The following is a 23,161-nucleotide window of genomic DNA, read 5'->3' as shown; positions in this document are numbered from 1 at the left end:
ATGTTGGGAAGATCACTTTGGCAGAATCCTATTGGATGACTCATGCTATATATATATATATATATATATATATATATATATATATATATGTGTGTGTGTGTGTGTGTGTGTCACTGCTTATCTGCTATTATTTTCATTTCCCACTGAGGAAAGCCTGTTTTAAGCAACGAACTATCCGTCATCGGTATATCTACGCTTCTAAATATTTTGGTACTCGGTTCAATTATCCAGATATGTCTTCAGTAAGCCATCCGACTACTGACATTCCAACAGAGACAGGCCGCCAAGGTCCAAAGCAGCCGACGATGCTTCTAATAGGCCAGTCGCCAGTTCTCTGGTACTCAGTAAGGCACTTTTGCAGTCCCTGATACCCGCTACTTCAGATTCGCAGGCCTCTACTGAGACCCATTCGGAGTCCGGTATGCCACGAGATGCTTCAACTGTGGAACCTGCAGATGTCTCTACCTTGGATGGGACCAGAACCACTGTGCAGGCACCAGCTTCTGAGGGTGTATTCAGGCCTACTGACTTGCATATTAAACCGAAGACATCTTCTTTTTCAAGGCCTAAAACTCGAACCATGCCTAGGAAACTGATGCCCAGACTGCATGGTAAGGCCTCTATGCCTAAAACACAAATGATAAGAATGGCTGAAGACCTTATTAGTTTAATCAGGGGAAGCCAACCTTCCCCTTCTAAGAGACCTAGGACTGAATTTGCTTATGATACTTCTGACCAGAATTCTGAAATTACTGTTTCCTCTGATGACCAGGATTTACCCTTATCTACCTATGAGGAATCTGATGCAGATGACTCTATTCCCTCTGCTTCCCCCCCAGAGGATTTCTCTTTTGGTGAAACCTTGCATACTCTTAGGGAGCATTTTCATTGGGAAAGCCAGGATTGCTCTGTTTCTAAAAAGAGGCTTAGGGATTTCTTACTTCTGCCTCAACACAGGCTTTTAGCTATCTCTCCTGTACTAGACATTGTTGATGATGCCTTTTCGGAATCTAGCTTGGCCCCTGACTCTTTACCTCCTGCTCCCAGAAAACCTGATTGATATAACAGGGTTCCTGACTCTCACAAGTTCCTTTTTAAAAATCCTACTGCGGATCCTGAGACCATTTCACAGGGACCCAAAGGCATTAAGGCTTCTACTGCCAAAAATCCTACCCCTTCTGATAGAGACTCCAGGGCACTGGATAGATGGGGTAAGAAGGTATACACTTCTGCAACCTTGGCCATTAGGGCCTTAAACTGCCAGTTTCATATGTTAAAGTATCAGTAACATATTATTGGATTGCTTAAACAGAAAATGATGTTGATTCCTGACTGTGCTGAAAATAAAGATTTACAGGATTTAATGCATTCTGCTGAATAGGTTGGAAAACATACTTTGTAATGTGGTTTTGATTCACTAGAGGCATCTTGCAGGGTTGCTGTCACTGGGTCTGTACTTAGAAGGCATGCTTGGCTTAAGGAGCAATCTTTTCCAGATCATGTTAAAGATAAATTGCTGGATGCTCCCTTAAACCAGGATCGCCTGTTTGGCAACAAAGCAGAAGAAGTTCTTAAAAAGATGGAGGAAAAAGCTAAATCTATACAAACTGTTAAAGATTTCCTACAAGTGCAGCCTCCAAGATTTAGTAGGCATTGGCCCTCTAAGAATTTGTCCTTTCCTGCCTCTTCTCGGCTTTCTCAGTCCAAGCCCATAACTAGCAGAGCACCCAGGCTACAGTCCCAGGGTACGCACTGGAATAAGCAGTGGGGGACTCCCATTTCCAAATCAGGGAGTAGTAAGACCCCCCCCCCTATGGTAAGCTGTCTCAATGACTTAACTTTAAAACTTCCAAGCCCTTCTCTTCTGACTGCTCCTTTAGGGGGAAAGATTGCTCTGCAGGCAAAAAACTGGGAACTCATTACCCAGGACAAATGGGTTTTAAATATAGTTTCCCAAGGATACAGATTCCACTTCCACACTTTACCAACCACAAACGGTTGGCCAGATCTACCCCTAAATCAGTAGGCAGAGGCTCAAAAGCAAGTACGCTCTCTCAAGTATAAGGGCTATTCAGACTGTCCCAGAAGAGGAAAAGGGACAAGGTTTCTACTCAAGACTTTTCCTGGTACCTAGAAAAGACAATTCATGGCATCCTATCCTGGACCTTTCTATCTTAAACACCTTTTTGGTGATTCCAAAATTCAAAATGCTAACTCTTCACCAGTTGCTTCCTATACTAGGCAAAGATGCCTGGTTGGCAACACTGGAGGTAAAGGAAGCCTACCTGCACATCCCAATCAGGGAATCTTGCAGAAGATACCTACGCTTCAAAGCAGACTACATGTACTATCAGTTCGCTGCACTGCCCTTTGGCTTATCTACTGTACCCAGCGTATTCATAAAGTGCCTAGCTCCAGTCATTGCATTTTGCAGGCAAAGAAATATTCAAATGTACCCATACCTGGACGATTGTCTAATTCAGGCAGAAAGCCAGGACATACTTTTGAATCATCTGGCATTTGTACAAACGGTGCTAACTTGTCTGGGGTACACCATAAATGAAAAGAAATCACATCTGGTACCCTGTCACCAAATTATATTCCTGGGAGCAAGCTTGAACACAGCTTCCCAGATGGCTTTCCTCATGCCAGAGAAACAAATTAATTTGACAACTTACTTCAAACTAATGGCCACAAAGACCCTGCTATCTGCAAGGCAAATACTGCAAGCCTTGGGGTTCATGACCTCCTGCATTCTACTAATTCCATATGCAAGACTGCATATGAGGAAACTACAATGGTATTTAGAAAGCCTATGGTGTCAACATTCTCAGGCTCTAGAAGCAATGTTTCCTATCATACTTTGCCTACGGTTAAAGTTTCTTTGGTGGGCAGAGGTCTGCCACCAAAACAAGGGACTACCATTCACTCTACCCCCTGCTGCCCAAACCCTAACAACAGATGCATCAGACTATGCATGGGGGGCTCACCTGGCAGGGAAGTGCATTCAGGGCAAATGGAACCCAAGTCAAATGCACCTACATATCAATCAAAAAGAAATGTTAGCTGTACAGAATGCTCTGACAGCCTTCAAGGACCACATTCTTCCAGGACAATTAATGGTTAAGACGGACAACACCACTGTTATGTGGTACATAAAAAAGCAGGAGGGTACCCATTCTTACCCTTCTGCAGACTAGCCATGGCTCTGTGGAACACACAGCCTTGAGCTACCAAGTGCATCTACAGGCTCAGTTCCTGCCAGGAAAACTAAATACACTGGCAGACGAACTAAGCAGAAATCTCATGGACCCACACAAGTGGAAGCTGGAACCAAAGACTTTCAACATGTTGAAAAACAAATGGGGGAGCCCAGATATAGACCTGTTGCCTCCCCCCAGAACTATCAATTGGACAAATTCTGCACAAGGACTCCCCACAAACAAGCTTGGAAAGTGGATGCTCTGTCCTTCAGCTGGAAAAAAATCTATCAGTTTATGCCTTTCCCTCTCTGCCTCTCCTCTCCAAAGTACTACTAAAGATCAAACAGGACAAACCAAGGATGATAATGATTGCACCAGACTGGCCACGCCAACACTGGTACCCCCTCTTGTGCAGTGTGTCACAGCTGGCTCCATGGCACCTGCCTCAGATCCCTACCCTGCTGTCACAGCAAGAGAGCCAGATTCTGCACCCTCAGCTTCAAACCCTGAACTTGGCATCCTGGCTAATTACCTAATCTCTCCATTACCATCACTCAGTAAACAAGCGTTGGATGTCATTTTGGAGGCAAGGAGGCCTAGTACTAGAAAATCTTATGCTGAAAAATGGAAAAGATTCTGTGCCTGGAACCAAACACAGGGGATGGCCACAGCAGCACCCAATTTACTGCACATTCTTCAATACTTAACTGAGATGCTTCATAAGGGCCTTTCCGTTTCCTCCATCAAAATTCATGCCTCAGCCATTTCAGCTCATTACAACACAGAACTACCCCTCTTCTCTCATCCACTGCTCAAGCAGTTCCTCAGAGGGACCAAAAACTGAAGACCACCCAGGAGAGCCACAACTCCAGCCTGGGACCTTAACTTTGTATTGGAAAAACACACTCTTCCTCCTTTCGAGCCAACTGCAAGTGCAGAGTTAAAATTCCCTTCTTGGAAAACAACCTTCCTTTTAGCAATCACTTCAGCAAGAAGGGTATCTGAATTACAGGCCCTTATGGCAGTGGAGCCTTTCATCATCTTTCATGCGGACAGGGTGACCCTCAGGATCACTCCCTCCTTCATGCCCAAGGTGGCATCCAGTGTGGCTCTTAATCAGTCCAATCATTTGCCAACCTTCTTTTCCAATCCACAGAACAAAGGGGAATGCATACTGCACTCCTTAGATGTGCACAGACAACTTAGATTTTACTTGGACAGGACTAAACTTCAAAGGAAATCTGAACAACTGCTGGTGGCATTTGCTGCAGGGGCAGAGGGGAAGGCTGTTTCAAAACAAACCATTTCTAAATGGATAGGCCATTGCATTCATTTCTGCTATAAGCACCATGGAAAACCTATCCCACAGGGGATTAGACCCCATTCAACCAGGGCTGCATCTACCTCTACAGCCTTTCTCAGAGGTGTCCCTACCAGGGACATCCTAGAAGCTGCTACCTGGAGTTCGGTACCTACTTTCACTAAGCATTACCATTTGCCAATTTTCTCTAAATCCAGAACTAGCTTTTCCACTGCAGTCTTGTAAAGCCTTATAGCTGGTCCTAATGCTGTCTAAATTCCTCCTCCCATACTTAGCTTTGGGAATCTACCCAAATGTTTTGACTGCAACAGTGAAACATGAAGAACATAGTACAGTTGTGTACACTTACCATAAATGTAGATGTTCAAGTGTATTCACTGTTACAGTCCTGGTTACCCTCCCTCCAGCCCCCTGGCTTCTTTTGGCTATACCTGTACTCTCCTTTACTATGCTTAAAAGCTTTTTGGTGTATTTGCTTTTTTGTTGGAGGTATAACCATTGTATATTTATATTTAATTGCTTCCCATTGGGGGGCATCTGACATCTGGGGCAAGAAAAACTGATGTAATGGCATCGGCTGCATGCTTTATACCTCTGACTACCTGACGTCACAGAAGATCAGACAGCAAGCGACACAGGACCCAAGACTTTCATAATCAGGCCGACTGAGGGCTACTGCAAGCAGATAAACCAAATGCGATGACTGCAACAGTGAATACACTCTAACATCTACATTTATGTTGTGTACACAACTGTACTTTCTATATTCCCTCTAAAGCATTTTTCTTACTTTTGAGACGAACAAAATGAAGATCACTAGCTATGAGCATATGCAATCGTATATTTCTTTTTTTGGTTGTTAAATGGTGGTTCTACTGGGACAGGGCCGTTTACATCAAGACCAAGGCCAACAACCTTATATTAGTACAATACAAAGTGTATGAAAGCACAGTACAAGCAGAACTGACATAGCTAGCCTACAGTGGATGCAATTACCTGTACGAAATAATACAATTAGGAACATGAAAGGAATACGTGAAATGGAACGGTGAGGGAGATGATGTAGACATTAAAGTAGAACCCTATATAAATAAGACAGTACTATCAATATTGGGTTCCTTACGAGAATGAAAGTATTTTCTGATTAATGTTAGTATATATATTTTACCTGCTTTATTTCACCTCTGGTTCCGCTCTTCCATTCAGTGGCAATGTGTTTTATTACAAATGCCCTAGAAGTTGGCTCTTTCTGTAGTTTCCCCTCACATGGCACAAATCTTAGTCAAAACAGATAGCTATTCAGGAAAAGTTTAAGTTTAACACCGAGATGTGTAGGCAGTCCATTCCAGAACTGTTGGCCTTTGCACTGGAATACTCTATCCAAAGAGGCAGTAGTACATGGTTTATCTTGCCGGTCTTAACTCGCCTTCTGAAGGGCAGATTTTTTTTTCAGTTTTTTTTGTTAAACTTTGTATGTTTTTCTCACAGTTTGGGGTTGAGTCAGAAGTGGTGCAACATCAGCAGCTGATTCAAAATATTATGCATGAAAAATCTGTAGGTTTTCTGAATACCTACCACATTATGTAGTGTAACAAGAAAAAACTTTTCTTACACTGTTAAGGATACCGATGGAAAAGTGAAATCAAAAAGGTAAAACGTTCGGTAATCCGCCACGGCAAAAATTCCAAAAAGTGAAAGTAAAGTAGAATTAAAACAATGTAATATTTATTTCAAAGTTGAGAGCGTATAAAATAATAAAATACAGTCCTCCAAAGTCCGATAAGCGCTTTCGGCTATTTGCCTTCTTCAGATCGTAAAACTAGGACTGTTATTTTCACTTTTAAAAGATGTACATCCAATACATTTCAGAGTTTCAAAGAACACTTTGCATCTGAACAATCATAAGTGTTTTCAGCTTTTGCATAATAAATTCAGTCGTGATTTCCACCGAATCAAAAGGACACAAACAAGAACCAATCATCTCCTTATAAAAGGACAAGCATTCTCTTTCCGCCTATCATGTCACTCCAAATTTAATGCAAATGCGATCCTGTGCTAAAACAGGGCAATCTTTCGATACGTGGTGTGCATCTGTTACTGGCCAATCACACGTTTGTTGGACGGACACAAACGCTCATTCCACCAATCACATACATTCTGATTTTAATACTGATGGACAAATCATGTCCTTTGCAAAGGAACAGGCCTCCTTATCCTGCCAATCAACTCACTTTGAACAAGTGAAGTATGTAGCGAGGTATGTCAGCCTTTTGGTTCATAGTACGTCTCTTGCTTCCACACAAAGTGAATCTCACATATAAACCGTAAAGAACATTTTGCATCAGACCAATCATAAGTGTTCTCAGCTTTTGCATAATAAATTTGGTCGTGATTTCCACCAAATCGAAAGGACACAAACAAGAACCAATCATCTCCTTATGAAAGGACAAGCATTCTCATTCTGCCTATCATGTCACTCCAAATTTAATGCAAATGTGATCCTATAGTAAAACAGGGCTGTCTTTCGTTTCGTGATGTACATCTGTTACTGGCCAATCACACGTTTGTTGGACTGGAATGAACGCTCATCCACCAATCACATACATTCTGATTTTAATGCTGATGGAGAAATGATGTTCTTTGCAAAGGGACAGGCCTCCTTATCCTGCCAACCAACTCGCTTTGAGCAAGTGAAGTGAGTAGCGAGGCATGTCAGCCTTTTGGTTAATAATACGTCTCTTACTTTCACATGAAGTGAATCTCACATACGAACCGCAAAGTCACAAAGACACATGCAGATCTACCCCACGGGATTTGCCCTTAAATAGTACCATTTCTATCAAATACATGTACATCGTTCTTACAGACAAAAGTAAATTATGTTCATCTTTTCTTTTAAATTATTATTTATGGCCAGTGGTGTTCCTTCTGGCCTTAAGTATAGGTTTTAATGGAACCATGGTGTTAAGTCCTGGAGGACGATTTGCTCTCATGTTTGTAATCCAATTTATTTCTCGTAGTTCAGTACGATTAAAAACATCTCCTCCCCTAATGGTTTGAACAACCACTTCAATAACAGCATGTGCAGCAAGTGCATTATTCAGCTCCTTTTGTCGTATATCCCTCATATGTCATAGAATACGAGCTTTCACCCGCTGGTGTGTCTTCCCGATTAGAAAGTGCTGCATTGGCAGCAGGTAGCTAGATATATAATGTGAGCAGTAGTGCAATCTGCATAGACATTAAAGGTGTACTGTTTGCTCAGATAAGGAAGAAAGAATGTGTTAGAACTATCAATAAAGGCACATGCTTTGCACCTTTGGCACTTAAACGTGCCTTTTCTATCTGAGCATATTCTATTGTGTGTAAAGCCGTCCTTATTACACAAGAGTCTTTTTATATTTTTCTTGTTCTTAAAAAGGAACTTCGGTTGATCACCTACAACGTTCTTAATTTTTCACCCATTTTTCATCCCTGTTGTAATAGGGTGGTCCTGTTGGTATAATATGGGCAGTTTCTTGAGGGATTTCTTTGCACAAACTAATCACCTTACTAAATTTGATGACCTTCTACTTGTAACTATGGATATTACCAGTCTATTCACAGTAATTCCTAATGAATATGGTCTATATGCCATTAGATCTTTTTTGGTAAGAAACAAAGTTACAGCAGAACCTGTATGCTCCCTATTAGAACTAGTTCTAGAGAATAATATTTTTATTTATGGGGATGCCTTCTACCTACAAACATGGGGTGTGGCAATGGGCACCCCATGTGCTAATAGTTACTCCAATCTGGTATTAGCCAAATGGGAGCACAATGAATTATTTACAGAGAATTGCTTATGGAAAAAACATCTAGTGTACTATGGTTGTTTTGTTGATGATATTTTTATTTTATGTTGAGGCAAAATGGATGAGCTGAACAGCTTTATTGAATATAAGCAGTACCAATTTCCTAGAATTTAAGGCCATCTATTCTAATGAAGTGATTTATTTTTTGGACGTAAAGATCCATCTACATCCTAGAGAAGGCATAAGCACAGGAATCCATAGAAAAGCCACCTGGAGGAACCATTATCTGCATAGGCAGAGTATGCATCCAGGACATACTTTTAACAACATATTTGAAAATCAGATCCTGAGAGTCTCAAGACTCAATATTAGTGATAAAGAATTCATGGATGAACAACGAAAGTTACAAATGCATTTGAAGGAAAGAGCCTATAAAGATAGGAATCTTCCACTAAAACAAAGTTACCAGTAAATATGAAAAGGCAAAGAGCACCCACATTATTCCAACAGGACCACCCTATTACAACAGGGCAATGTGGAGTCAGCCACAGCAGTTGAAATGTATGCTAACCTATAGCTCTGATAATAAGCAAGTATGCAAAGTAATAAAGAAATTTTGTTCCATTTTAACGATGGATGAAAAAATTAAGAATGTGGTAGGTGATCAACCGAAGTTCCTGTTTAAGAACAAGAAAAATATAAAAAGACTCTTGTGTAATAAGGACAGCTTTACACACAATAGAATATGCTCAGATAGAAAAGGCACGTTTAAGTGCCAAAGGTGCAAAGCATGTGCCTTTATTGATAGTTCTAACACATTCTTTCTTCCTTATCTGAGCAAACAGTACACCTTTAATGTCTATGCAGATTGCACTACTGCTCACATTATATATCTAGCTACCTGCTGCCAATGCAGCACTTTCTACATCGGGAAGACACACTAGCGGTTGAAAGCTCGTATTCTACAACATATGAGGGATATACGACAAAAGGAGCTGAATAATGCACTTGCTGCACATGTTGCTAGCAACCCTTTTTAAAGTTATTGAAGTGGTTGTACAAACCATTAGGGAGGAGTTTTTAATTGTACTGAACTGATTACAAACATGAACGGCCATAAATAATAATTTAAAAGAAAAGATGAACATAATTTACTTTTGTCCGTAAGAACGATGCCCATGTATTTGATAGAAATGGTATTATTTAAGGGCAAATCCCATGGGGTAGATCTGCATGTGTCTTTGTGACTCTGTGGTTCGTATGTGAGATTCACTTCATGTGGAAGTAAGAGACGTATTATGAACCAAAAGGCTGACATGCCTCGCTACTCACTTCACTTGCTCAAAGCGAGTTGATTGGCAGGATAAGGAGGCCTGTCCCTTTGCAAAGGACATGATTTGTCCATCAGCTTTAAAATCAGAATGTATGTGATTGGTGGATGAGCGTTCATTCCTGTCCAACAAACGTGTGATTGGCCAGTAACAGATGTACATCACAAATCGAAAGACTGCCCTGTTTTACTATAGGATCAGATTTGCATTGAATTTGGAGTGACATGATAGGCAGAATGAGAATGCTTGTCCTTTCATAAGGAGATGATTGGTTCTTGTTTGTGTCCTTTCGATTTGGTGGAAATCACGACCGAATTTATTATGCAAAAGCTGAGAACACATGATTGGTCCGATGCAAAATGTTCTTTACGGTTTATATGTGAGATTCACTTTGTGTGGAAGCAACAGACGTACTATGAACCAAAAGGTTGACATACCTCACTACATACTTCACTTGTTCAAACTGAGTTGATTGGCAGGATAAGGAGGCCTGTCCCTTTGCAAAGGACATGATCTGTCCATCAGTATTAAAATCAGAATGTATGTAATTGGTGGAATGAACGTTTGTGTCCATCCAACAAACGTGTGATTGGCCAGTAACAGATGCATACTACGTATCGAAAGATTGCCCTGTTTTAGCACAGGATCGCATTTGCATTAAATTTGGAATGACATGATAGGCGGAAAGAGAATGCTTGTCTTTTTATAAGGAGATGATTGGTTCTTGTTTGTGTCCTTTTGATTCGGTGGAAATCACGACTGAATTTATTATGCAAAAGCTGAAAACACTTATGATTGTTCAGATGCAAACTGTTCTTTGAAACTCTGAAATGTATTGGAAGTACGTCTTTTAAAAGTGAAAATAACAGTCCTAGTTTTACGATCTGAAGAAGGCAAATTGCCGAAAGCGCTTATCGGACTTTGGAGGACTGTATTTTATTATTTTATGGGCTCTCAACTTTGGAATAAATATTACATTGTTTTAATTCTACTTTATTTTCACTTTTTTGGAATTTTTGCCGTGGCAGATTACCAAAAGTTTTACCTTTTTGCTTTATATAGTGTGGACAGATCTGCCTGACTTGTCAGTACTGGGTGATGTACACCATGGCAAATGCCTGGTCATTCTGAAGGTTTCGCTACAGTGCTCCACTCCAGGTCCTTTTTGTACTGTCCACACAGCACAGCCTAATGTTCTGATCTTGAGATTTATGGTATTAGACAAACCTACATAGTATATCCAATGTAAAATATTTCATGATAAACGTCCATTCAGCTGGGTGCCCTTTCCTTATTTCTTAATCCCTAGTGTTACTTTCCCACACTGCATTTCTTATTCTTAGAATGTGACTATGAGATTTTTAGCTTGTGTGATTTCTGTCTTTCCCTTTGCACAGTGTTTCTCTATTCCCTGTGTTTGTGAGACCACAAAGTTGGTATATGTGAGCAAGGAAGGCATGGAAGCAAAGCCCCCAGGAGGGACCTGCAGGGTGGCTTTGTGGTGAATGGAGCTTTATCTGTTCCTTGTACTGCTTGTTACAGAAAAATAAAGTATAGGGTTGTGAAGGGTTTTTCAGCTTTGATAGCTGTACAATGCTTAGCACTGCCACACAGATGGTGGGCTGAAGTAAAGTCTCCCTCTGGTAATCATCAAAGTCATCATCATCATCATCATCAACCTCCTGTTTCCCATTTGCTACATGGCATTGGGGTGTCATTTTAACTGTTGCCATCTCTCATGATTCAGTGCCACACTCCTGCCTTCTTTGAAACTCATGCCTGACTGTTGCAGGTCTTCTGTCACACAATCCATCCATCATTTTGCTGGACGCCCTTGTCCCCTTTTGCCTTATTCCTGTCTTTCCCAAATCACCTTCCCCAGATTGTCTTCCGCTTTTCTGAACATGTGCCTGAAACACCATAATCTGTTCTCTTTGATCTTTTCAGTAATTGGAGCTACTTTGGCTTCTGCTCTTATGTCCTTATTTCCCTCTGGTAAACAAACTATTTTAAAAGCAATCATTTCACTCTGCAACATTTATTATGACAGTGAAGTGTATAACAGTTCTTAAAGCTACACAAATGCTTTACGTGCTATTCTGTGGTGGTGACTGTTGCATTCCAGCATAAGAGTAGAGCTTGACAGTGCTGAATGGTTCAACAAGGCTGTCCTTTCCCCATATTGAAAGCATAACTGTAACACCCCATGCACTACAGTATAATATCACACTGTGTTATATGAGGCGATGAAGAGAAGGAAACAGAACGGTGCTGAAAAGTGCCTTCACCAAGCACTTTAATAGAAAACCAGTCCTTCCCAGTATGCCTGTCTGAGGAGACAATAATAAAATGGCAGTAGGGTTAAGGACCTTAGAGAATCTAAAAGCCAAAGTAGTGACAAGATAGACAACATGGGAATGAAATAAAAGAATGTACTGTCTGTGTGCATTTTTCTGTTCTGTTGTAATATATTTATAGTGCATAACTTAACACCACAGATGGAATGACAGAGATGGTTAGCATCAAAAAAAGCTAATAAATATATATATATATATATATATATATATATATATATATATATATATATATCACCACACTGACCATAATTTATTTAGAACTTTCAGTCCAAAATATAAACATGGACTTTATCAGAACAATTAAACCAACACAGAACATTTACATGGCTTTCTAATCATTTACAACAAATTATATGACTGAGTTTTTAAAGAATCACACTGTATAAAAATATATTTTATTGTGAATCTTTTTTGAATAAATATTTATACTATAAAACATAGGTAATTCATTCCACACCATTTATAATTAACTAGCTTTCATATTTAAAATACTTTTGGTGTAGATTTTGTCATTGAATCCTGGTGTACTGGTATCATTCAACCTTATTTGCCAAAATCAATCTTTATATAACAGCGTGATATCCCACAGCCACCCCTTGGATTTTTATATACCTTTTCCAAAACAAAAAAGCAGAACCTCTTAAAATGTGTGTGTGTGTGTGTGTGCGCGCACACATGCACGCACATGCACTCACAAGAGAGAGAGAGAGAGACCAGAACATGTTTCTTGTGGTAACCCCTTGTTTTGTTATGTATCAGAGAAGATGTGTATGTTAGCAAACAGCACCCATATAGACATGCCACACTGAAACAGAAGTGACCCTCACTTTATCTGCTGCACTGATGGACAAAGTTGCTATACTCTATTATGCATGTTTGTGCCTAGGTTATTGAAATAGACAGGTAGAGATGAAAATACTTTCTACAAAGGGCATACCATGTCAAAGCAAGTACTGCTTCAGTACAGCTAGGAGTAACTAAGAGATGTGCTACAATGAGAGACCAGAAAGCAAGTCTGTGTGAAGTGTATGAAAGTCAGTCATGCATGGAAATGTAATGATTTGTGTTTTCTGTGTGTGAAAGTAGACTATACATTTGTGACATGTAAAAAATAATGTTTTGCTGTGTTTGTGACATTTCTATCACTGTATCAAGATTCACCATCAGTTGAGGACTGTGTTGTGAAGTGTCATAAAACAGCACCATCTTTGATCTTTAAATATTGAAAAGAACGTTTCAAGCTGTGCCATGCTTTTTGACCAGAACTTTATTATATATATGTAGTAAACCCAAACACACACACACTCACACACACACACACACACACACACACACACACACACACAAATATTTACTCACTAGTTTATCTGTTTTAATGGTGCAGCTGTAGCCTTGTGCCTCACACTTATTTATTTAATTAATTTATTTATTTATTTATTTATTTATTTATTTATTTATTTATTTATTGCATTTGTTTACTGGGATGATCCAGTAGGCCTAGTTGAGCCCATTTTCAGTGGAGGCCTGGGGAGAAAAGCTCCAACATAATATGACAGTGCATACAAGAAAATAACATGCATTATAGAGTACAATACTGTTACAATGGAGTAAAACATTGAAATTGACACTAATACAGAGTTTATACAGCCATACTACATTAGGAATAATGTAATCCCAATGGTTCAGTGTTATGTACATATTTACACACTTCTACCTTGTGTAGTATTACTAACATTAATGGTAGAATTAGATGATTGTTGATACAGCTTTGAAAATTAATTGTTATTGGGTTGTGGTGTTAGTAGCAAAGATTTAACAGCTGGAGCTCATGCAGTTGTTGTGGTCAGATAATGTGAGAGAGATTTAAAGAGTACTGAGATTGAATAAGGAGGGTTTAAAGTGAGGAGGCAGATATTTAAGGAGGTTTTGTTTTGGCACATGAGCAGTGCCAGAGTGAAGAAAGATGTTTTCTTAGGGATGACTTAAAGAGAACATGATTGCTTATGGTTCTGATAGAAGGCGGGAGAGCATTTCGGAGTTTAGAGACTGTGAAAGGGTACAGCATTTGCACTTTTGCTCTCTGTCTAATTACCCCACGTGCTGACATGGGTTATTGCTCACTTTTTTTTTTTTTACTTTTTTTGTTTGAGATGTAGCAAGTAATGGTGACTTTATGGTATAACTGACTCAGTGAAAGGAAGAATCATTTTCTGATTTACTTTGTTGACAGATGGATAATGACCTGGATTCAACCACTTCAAAGCAGAGGTACTCTGGGAAGGTCCGTCTTTGTATTGCTCGCTACAGGTAATTTAACCAGCTTTTTTTAACTGGCTCATGTAGTATATTTGTCACTGCAAGTAATTTAAGTGATTTATATTTTTCTATCAGGATTGTATACAAGCCTTTTCAAGTACTGAATGAGTGTTTGTTAAAGGCTTGGCAGCAGCAATGTATAAGGGTAATGGTGTGTTTATTTCATGAAGGATAACAGTGGATTTTGTATCAAATTTCCTATGCTGTTAATGTTTGGTAGCAGCCAGAGATTAGACATAGGGTTTTGCATGTAGCTGCAAAGTGGTAAGGCCTGTGCTTCATGTTTTAAAGGGAAACAAGGAAAAGTCTACAAGTTAATCATCTTTCCTGAGGCCATACAAAAAAGTATTTTGGCTTTTCCTGGCTAGGGGTCGTCACAGCAAAACTCTGGTCTGCTAATCATTGGCAGTGGAGTTTTACGGTGCCAAGTTGCCAGCCCGACGCCCAACCTTCAAAGAAGGCACACCCATTCATGCACGCACCTACTTGCATGTCTTTAACGTCACTCAACCACGTGGAGGACATGCAGATTCGACACAGAAGACACTCCAGCCGAGAATCGAATGGGAGAACCTCTTGCTGTGAGGCGATAACACTAACCGCTGCACCACCACAGGCTACCAGTGAGTGACATTATTTAATAATGCTACAAATGGCATAAATTACCAGGAAGAGACTGAAGCATTGGTACAGATACATGTCACCTGTCTGCCTCGGAGGAAGTATGAACAATTCCATTTCAGGATGGCCCCTTCCCATGTGTCTGAATTTGCTTGCAGGTATATGCTGTCCAAGTAGCACATGACAGAAAGCCTGTCAGAGTGATGTTCATATGCCCGAGGGCATTTAAAGCTAGCCTATAGTTTTGTGGCTTCACGCCACCTTTAGTAGGGAACTATAATGTGAGAGAACATACATCCAGTTTCCCTGCATGACTCCATAGCACACCATGCACACACCTCAGGATAAAGCAGTTATAGGGCGGAGACTGGGAAAAGAAAATCACCAGGAAGAGTCTGATATCTGCCTTGTTTAATTCAGGACTTTATATAAAACAAAAACATGATGGGAAACTGAAGGCTACACTTCCTCATTCAAATATGCATCTTTAAACATCTGTCCACTAATAATCAAAAATATATTTTAGTCCAAAGCAGGGATTCTTATTCTGCTGCTGGAATAGTCTGGTTTGTGTGTTCATCTCTAGAGGAAGTGAGCACAGCCCATATGTATGCCTGTATTTTAATCACTGAGAAGGTGGTGTAGTGTTCAACAGTTATGTCAGTTATGTCAGACTACTGCACTGCATAAATAACAGAGATGCTGTCCCACTAAAGTGAATGGCATTTGCTAGCAGAGTTAATTTTCAAACCACCAGTTAGAGAAAGAATATCTCAGTAGTCTAGAAACTTTTTGCATCTAGAAGACTTGTAAGCAGTTCATCCAGCATAATCGGTATCACCTCATACCCTGTCCCACTGGCCATGATCCCTAGCTCTACATATTGCAGCTATTTGTTAGAGACTTGGACTCATGCAATGATATTGGTTTTGGACAGTACTCAGACCCAAGTACCCCAATGTACCTTGCACTCACATTCATAGACATAAGGCTTAAATAGACTAGATTAAGTCAGCTGTTAATTTACACCTGAAAAAAAAGGCCTGCGCACCTGCTGTATTAATTTCAGCATGAAAAATGCATAATTCATACACACAATCATAGAGTGAACACATCAAGTTGGTGAAATATATTTGTTATACTACAAAATGTTCGGTACAACTTTTCCTACTAAGCAAGTTATGACATCACTATGCAATATGATGCAAAAATACTACTGATTTAATTTGAGTGAGCAATAACCTCAGATGATTATATGAAATGTGCAACATGAAACCATGAAATCAACAGATCCAGCTTTATTGCAAGGCATTTTGTGCAGTAGATATTTTTCTCATGAAAAATAGCCATTCCTGAACTCAATAACTAAGGCAATATACAGCCCAATAAACCTTTTGATTATTACCATATTAAGTCAGAAATATCAGACATACAGTCATCTCTTTTCATCAGCATTCCGGTGTTCCCAAGAACTTCTAACCTAGCTTCAAAAAGGGGTGTTTTGTAGTAGATGTTACCTCTATATGTTGTGGAATGGTACCGCAAAAATACTTTCCATGCTTTTCACAGAGAGTAGATACCCCATAGTAGCTGATTAAAGGTTAAGTGCCAGAAATATCACTTGCCAAATATGTCAAAAGCATTAACACCTAAAATCTTATTTAAAACTTTTAGTCCAAAAACAGAGGAGTCATAGTGTACAATTAATGTTATATACATTTTTGTGTGTGTGTGTGTGTGTGTGTGTGTGTGTGTGTGTGTGTGTGTGCCTAGTGCCTATTGTACCAAAAGGAATGTTAACTGAACATGAAAGTCCAATAATGCGTAGGTCCTGAGAGTTCACCAAGTACTCCCAGTGTTACTCAGGTCCATTATTCTCACGTTACTACCAGTCTGTGGAAGATAGGTATGACCATGACTGCACACAGTTAGTAAGGTAAAACCATTGTAAAGCGTTAATGTCTTCATAGAATGATTCTGCCATGTGCAGCCTCCAAACTTCCACTAACTAAATACTTTAACTTAATCATAATAAAATAGTTTGTTTCCGCATATTACTTCAGTATGATAACTTTTATTTTATTTTATTTTTTTTTTATTTTTATGACATTTGTTTACTGGGAAAGTCCACTGGGCTGACGAGAGCCCATTTTCAGTGGAGGCCCGGGAAGAAAAGCTCCAATAGACTAATACAATAAGGAAAATTACAGTACAGTACAGAGGTGGCTATCACAAGGTAGTTACAATATTTACAAGAATTAATACAATACAAAAATGATAATGAAGTGATACAACTTAGAACTACAAATGTAGGTTTAAAATGAAGCAAAAGACAAACATAGGTGATTTTAAATGAAGCAAAAATCATCTGTTGAATTAAGATGAAAGCTAGGTTAAACACTTTATGTGGAGTGGCTGTGGATGTGAGTCAGAATAAATGAGAAGAGAAGATAAAGAAAAGGGATACGGAAGAAAGAGGTCACATGACGTTAAAGTAGTAAGAAGTATAAAAGATTTAATAATGGTTGATGTGACGTCAAGGTCTCTTTGACTGGCAGGGTAAGTATGGTTTGGTGGTTGGAATGTTAAGAATACTAGGACTAATTATAGGGGAGAGCAGGCTAGGTGATAGCATTAGACAAGGCAGAACAATTGCAAATCCAGTTGAAAAGAAGGTGATTTTGGAGGGTAGTTTTGAATTTGATGGGATGTTGTTCAGAGAGTACAGAGAGGGTAGATCAAGAGTACAGAGGAGGGGAGATCATTCCAGTATCTAGCCATAGTCCAGGAGTATAGGAGTTTACCATCTGGAAGGTTAGGTTTGTGATCTCGTAGTAGGTTTTGATTTTCTGAGCGTAATGACCTAGTAGGGAAGTAAGGGTCAAATAAGGAGCTGAATCTTGTGGTTTGTAAATGACTCTATGAGAGGTAGTTAGTTGGAGTGATGGGTAGAATGAAGAAAGTTAGAAACAAATTTGGCAGTTTTGTTGTAGCAGGGTTCTAATTTTAGTTTTAGAGAGGACTGAAGGTTAGTTAGTAAAGGAGCTCCATAGGTTAGAAAAGGAAGCATGTAAGAGAGGGCTAAGGCTTGTTTAGTTGAAGGGAAGAGGAATTTATGATGCCTGTAAAGGAGGCCAAGTATTTTGGGGGTTTTAGAGATATCGGACTGGATATCTAGATCAAATTTTAGATTGTTGTCTATTATAACCACTAAGAGTTTAGTATTAGCTAAGAGTTCAATATTTGTAGAATTCAATGAGAGAATGTTAAAGTCTTGAACATTGACAAAGGTATTTGTTTTGGGGTAAACAACATAAGTTTGTTTTTTTTTTAAGGACAGATGATTTTGGTGGAGCCAAGATTCAACAGTAGAGAAAGCTATTTGGGTCATTTGTTGAAGGATAACTGGGTTGGGTGCAGAACAGACTATGGTCGAGTCATCAGCATATTGGACTAGAGAGGAGTGTGGTAAAGCTTGGTGTAAGTTGTTGAAAATGTTAAATAGAAGGGGACCAAGAACTGAACCTTGAGGGACACTGGTAGGGTTGTGGAGGTAGGGCGAGACTGAGTGCTGCCATTTGACGGCATGTTGTCTGTTAGAGAAATAGCTTTCAAACAAGGTAAGTGATGGAGAAGACAGCCCAGTGGAAGAAAGTGAAGAGAGAAGACTAGACTGGGATATGATATCAATACCTTAGATAGATCTAGAAAGAGAGTGGATGCTATAAGACCGGAGTCATAGATTTTGTTAATGGTATCTAAGAAGGATATGAGAGCAGAAGAGGTACTGTGGCCAGGGTGGAATCCATGTTGAGTTGGGGAGAGGATGTTGTTTAACAGGTAGTTGACTAGTAGTTTTTGGATACAATTTTCGAGAATTTTAGATATAGGGGAAAGTAGAGAGATAGGTTAGAAGTTAGAGATGTCAGAGGAAGGACCCCCTTTATGAAGGGGTAGGATAATGGCTTTTTTCCATGAGGAAGGAACATAAGATTCTCGGATTGATCTGTTGATTAGAATGCTGATCACATAAGATACTGTGTCAGCGTTAATCTTGAGGAATTTGGCAGGAATGCTGTCAGTTGAGATGGAACAAGGTTTTAACTTTAGCAAGAGTTTTTTTACTTAGGAAGTAGGAATAGGGGAAAGATTAAATTCAGTATGAGAAGGGTATTTTTTCCAGTTTTGTGTAGGTATAATTGGGGATGTGGTGTTGTGAGGTAGGTGTGAGGAGGAAGGAGAATTGAGCTTAGGATTGTTAAGAAGAGGGGTGGGAAAGGAAGCTGTGAGATTAGCTATTGTATCAATGAAATATGAGTTAAATTTGGAGGCAATAAGGTCAGGTGAGATGTCAGGGAAGGGACAAGGGTTGGTTTTAGTGCCAGGGTTCAGAAGATTATTGATAGAAGACCAGAAAAGTTTGGGGTTATTTTTCCTGTATAGTTGTAAGTTCCAGACATATTGTTGTTTGTCTTTGCGGATAAGTTTTTTAGAGAGGTTGCAAAGTTGTTTAAAATGGATAAGATTGGAGGGGTTATCAAAGGTCAGCCAAAGCTTCCAGGCTTTGTCCCTATTTTGCATGATTTCTTTTGTAGTTTTAGAAAGCCAGGGGCATGATTGGATTTGATTCTAATGGATCTAGTGGGTGTCAGGCTGTGAAGAATACTAAGAAAGGAGTTGTTGAAGTAAAGAAGGGCGCCATCTAGTGGTAAGGTTTTGAGACAGCTCCAGTTGTGACCTTTAAAAATAGTATTAAATCTGTTGGGGCAAAATTTTGATAAGTTTTGTATGACTCAAATATTGTGGATTTTAGAGAGAGATGTGCAGTTACAAATAGTGTAGATTGGGAGATGGTCACTAAAGGAATTTGGAAGGATGTCGGCAACTTGATACTTGGAAGGGTCTGTGACCAAGATCCAGACTACAATTGAGCCTTTGTTATTTTTAAAGTTATATCTAGTGGTATACGTAATTAGTTGAGTAAAGTGGACTAGGTTAATGCTCTTGGGGGATTGGATAGTGGAAGTAGCTGCCCAGTCAATATTCATGTCACCTAATATAATGGTTTAATTTTTTATTGTATGGGAAATTCAGTCAAGAATGTTTTCTAGAACTGGGATATTATTCCCAGGTGGAATGTAAATGACTGTAATACAGAGTTTTTTGGAATTATTAAGGCCGAGGAATGAAATTAGGATTTCAGTGTTATGGAATTTAGTTTTTTTTAAGAATAGGGGTGATGTGCAGAGCTGTAGTAACTACAGAGGGATTAAATTGATCAGTCACAGCATGAAGTTATGGGAAAGAGTAGTGGAGGCTAGGTTAAGAAGGGACGTGATGATTAGTGATCAGCAGTATGGTTTCATGCCGGGAAAGAGCACTACAGATGTGATTTTTGCTCTGAGAGTGTTGATGGAGAAGTACAGAGAAGGTCAGAAGGAGTTGCATTATGTTTTTGTAGACTTAGAGGCCTAGAGAGGAGCTGTGGTATTGTATGAGGAAGTCGGGAGTGTCAGAGAAGTATGTAAGAGTGGTACAAGATTTGTACGAGGGTAGTGTGACAGCGGTGAGGTCTGCAGTGGGAGTGATGGATGCATTTAAGGTGGAGGTGGGATTACATCAAGAATCAGCTCTGAGCCCTTTCTTATTTGCAATGATGATGGACAGGTTGACAGACAAGATCAGACAGGAGTCCCCGTGGACTATGATGTTTGCAGATGACATTGTGATCTGTAGTGAGAGTAGAGAACAGGTGGAGGAGAACCTGGAGAGATGGAGTTATGCCTTAGAGAGGAGAGGAATGAAGGTCAGCAGGACTAAGACAGAATATATGTGTGTGAATGAGAGGGAGGATAGAGGAATGGTGAGGATGCAAGGAGTCGAGGTGGCGAAGGTGGATGAGTCTAAATACTTGGGATCAATAGTTCAGAGTAATGGTGAGTGTGGAAGAGAGGTGAAGAAGAGAGTACATGTAGGATGGATTGGGTGGAGAAGAGTGTCAGGAGTGGTTTGTGACAGATGAGTACCAGTAAGAGTGAAAGGGAAGGTCTACAAGAGGGTAGTGAGACCAGCTATGTTATATGGGTTGAAGACAGTGGCATTGACAAAAAGGTAGGAGTTAGAACTGGATGTGGCAGAGTTAAAGATGTTAAGATTTGCACTGGGTGTGATGAGGGTGGACAGGATTAGGAATAAGTATATTAGAGGGTCAGCCCAGGTTGGAAGGATTGGAGACAAAGCCAGAGAGGCAAGATTACGTTGGTTTGGACATGTGCTGAGGAGGGATGCTGAGTATACTGGGAAAAAGATGCTAAGGATGAAGCTGCCAGGTAACAGGAAAAGAGGAAGGCCTAAGATAAGGTTTATGGATGTGGTGGGAGAGGACATGTAGGTGGTTGGTGTGACAGAGCAAGATGCAGAGAACAGGAAAAAATGGAAACAGATGAGAGGATGATGAGTGTTATGGAATTTAAGAATAGTATTAGGAAAGATGGATATGTTAAGGGTATTAGGGTAAATTAAGGTGACACCACCTCCTTTTTTGTGTTTCCTGTCGACCCTAATTACATTGAAATTAGGAGGAAGGACTTCAGAGTCTTTGATGTTTGGTTTCAGCCAGGTTTCAGTAGCAGCTATGATATGAGTTCGATTTAGAGCAAGCCAGGCATGAAATTCAGAAGTTTTGTTGCAGATACTTTGAAATTTAATGGTGGTTATATGGAGGTTTTTACACGAGGAGGGACCTGGGTTAGGGTGAATGTCTCCTGAACATATAAAGGAGGAGAAGAAGAGAAAAAAATTGTGAAAGTAATCTTTCAGCATGGAGAGAAAGAGGGTAGGAATCTGTACTAGACTATTGTGCTTGTAGGATAAAGAAAAGTTAGTAGTGAGTACTAGGGGTTTACTGCATAGGAGAGGAGAATGAGGGTAAAGGCTAGGAGATAACTGAGAGTAGGAGTGTCCTTTGGAAAGTGATTGTGGGAGTGTTTGGTTGAGTATGGAGGTTAGGGAGTGAGGGCTTAGTGCTGTGAGGTTAGTGAGTAGTAGTAGCAGAGCTATGGAGAAAGGCAGTAGGTATGTCAGGGTTGTTGTTAGGAAATACATTATGGGAGGTGAATCTCAGAGAGATGAGTTCAGGAGTTAGTGAGAGGGAGAAGGAAATAGAATAGTAGTTAAGTGGATATGTGGAAGTAAAATAGATAGTAGTAAGTGGATATGTAGTTGGGAAGATAGGGGCCTGTTAGTCACTGGTGATTGTAGGAGGACATGGGAGTGGTCAAGGGAGGAAGTGGGAGTGGTTGAGGGAGGAAGTGGGAGTGGTGAGGAGAACGTTAGTGTAAATGATGTGGGGGTGGTTGGGAATGGGGGTAGGATAGGGGAGCAGAGTGAGCCCAAGCGAAGCGAAGGGCAAATGGAGCAGGAAGATCCACCCTGCATACCAGCCGCATGTATGCAAAGCACAATCAGATTGCAGTCAACTAATCCAGGTATGTGCAGTTGGTGAGAGAACTGTCGAGAGAGGCTTTGTGTAATAACTTCTTAAAAGCAGGGTTTCCCACTAAAACATGTTAAATATTAAGACACGTAAACTCTAGTTTCTGAGGGAGCAAAAACGTACTACAACAGATGGTAATGCCAATTCTACAGCTATATTTCTATGTAGCTTACACATGTATGTTTAACTTTTTGCTGAATGAACTGATAGCATTCAGAATATTAGTGCTTAAAGTGTGGGGGGGGGGTGGGGGGGAAGCACATCCTGTAGTGTGCACACCTTTACAGAGATAACATAGCATAACAAGATTGCTAGCTTGTATTGTTTAAGCAAATATAACAGCATACACCTACACTGATTACAGGACAAGAAACAAGCCCTGGAATTCTACTATGCTTGGTCCCATTTACAGAGCAATGCTGTTTTCACTATAGCAGCTTGGGTTTGCTTGAAGTTGCAATGGGTTTGATTGAAGGCAAAGTGGAAAAGCACAGAATGTGGTAGGGGACTATAGAGAAAAAGAGACACAAACAGGTTAGACTTTTCAAGACAATAGTACTGGAGAAGGATTGAGGCAGGAAAATGAGGCAAGAGATGCCACAACTGATAACAGTGTGTACAGCATATAATACATGCACTAAGATATTATATGAACTACCAGGCACTATAGTTAAATATTCAAATAACATTCAGAGACTATCTAAAGAGCACAGATTTCTGTTA

General features: G+C 39.9%; 1 protein-coding gene across 12 annotated transcripts in view; it reads left to right on the top strand.

The window, feature by feature from the left end:
* LOC122799590 (RIMS-binding protein 2-like) overlaps nucleotides 1–23,161 on the top strand; it is a 2,967,700-nt gene that overhangs the window by 2,124,895 nt on the left and 819,644 nt on the right. For all 12 annotated transcript variants that reach the window (XM_044068753.1, XM_044068745.1, XM_044068749.1 and 9 more), the window contains one exon: nucleotides 14,237–14,313. In XM_044068753.1, the coding sequence (XP_043924688.1) occupies nucleotides 14,237–14,313 (77 nt within the window). The remainder of the gene's footprint in view (nucleotides 1–14,236; nucleotides 14,314–23,161) is intronic.

Source organism: Protopterus annectens, chromosome 4.part0, assembly GCF_019279795.1.
Source record: "Protopterus annectens isolate FY-2018-M chromosome 4.part0, PAN1.0, whole genome shotgun sequence".
Classification (NCBI taxonomy): domain Eukaryota; kingdom Metazoa; phylum Chordata; order Ceratodontiformes; family Protopteridae; genus Protopterus; species Protopterus annectens.
This window is presented reverse-complemented; position numbering and strand designations above follow the sequence as displayed.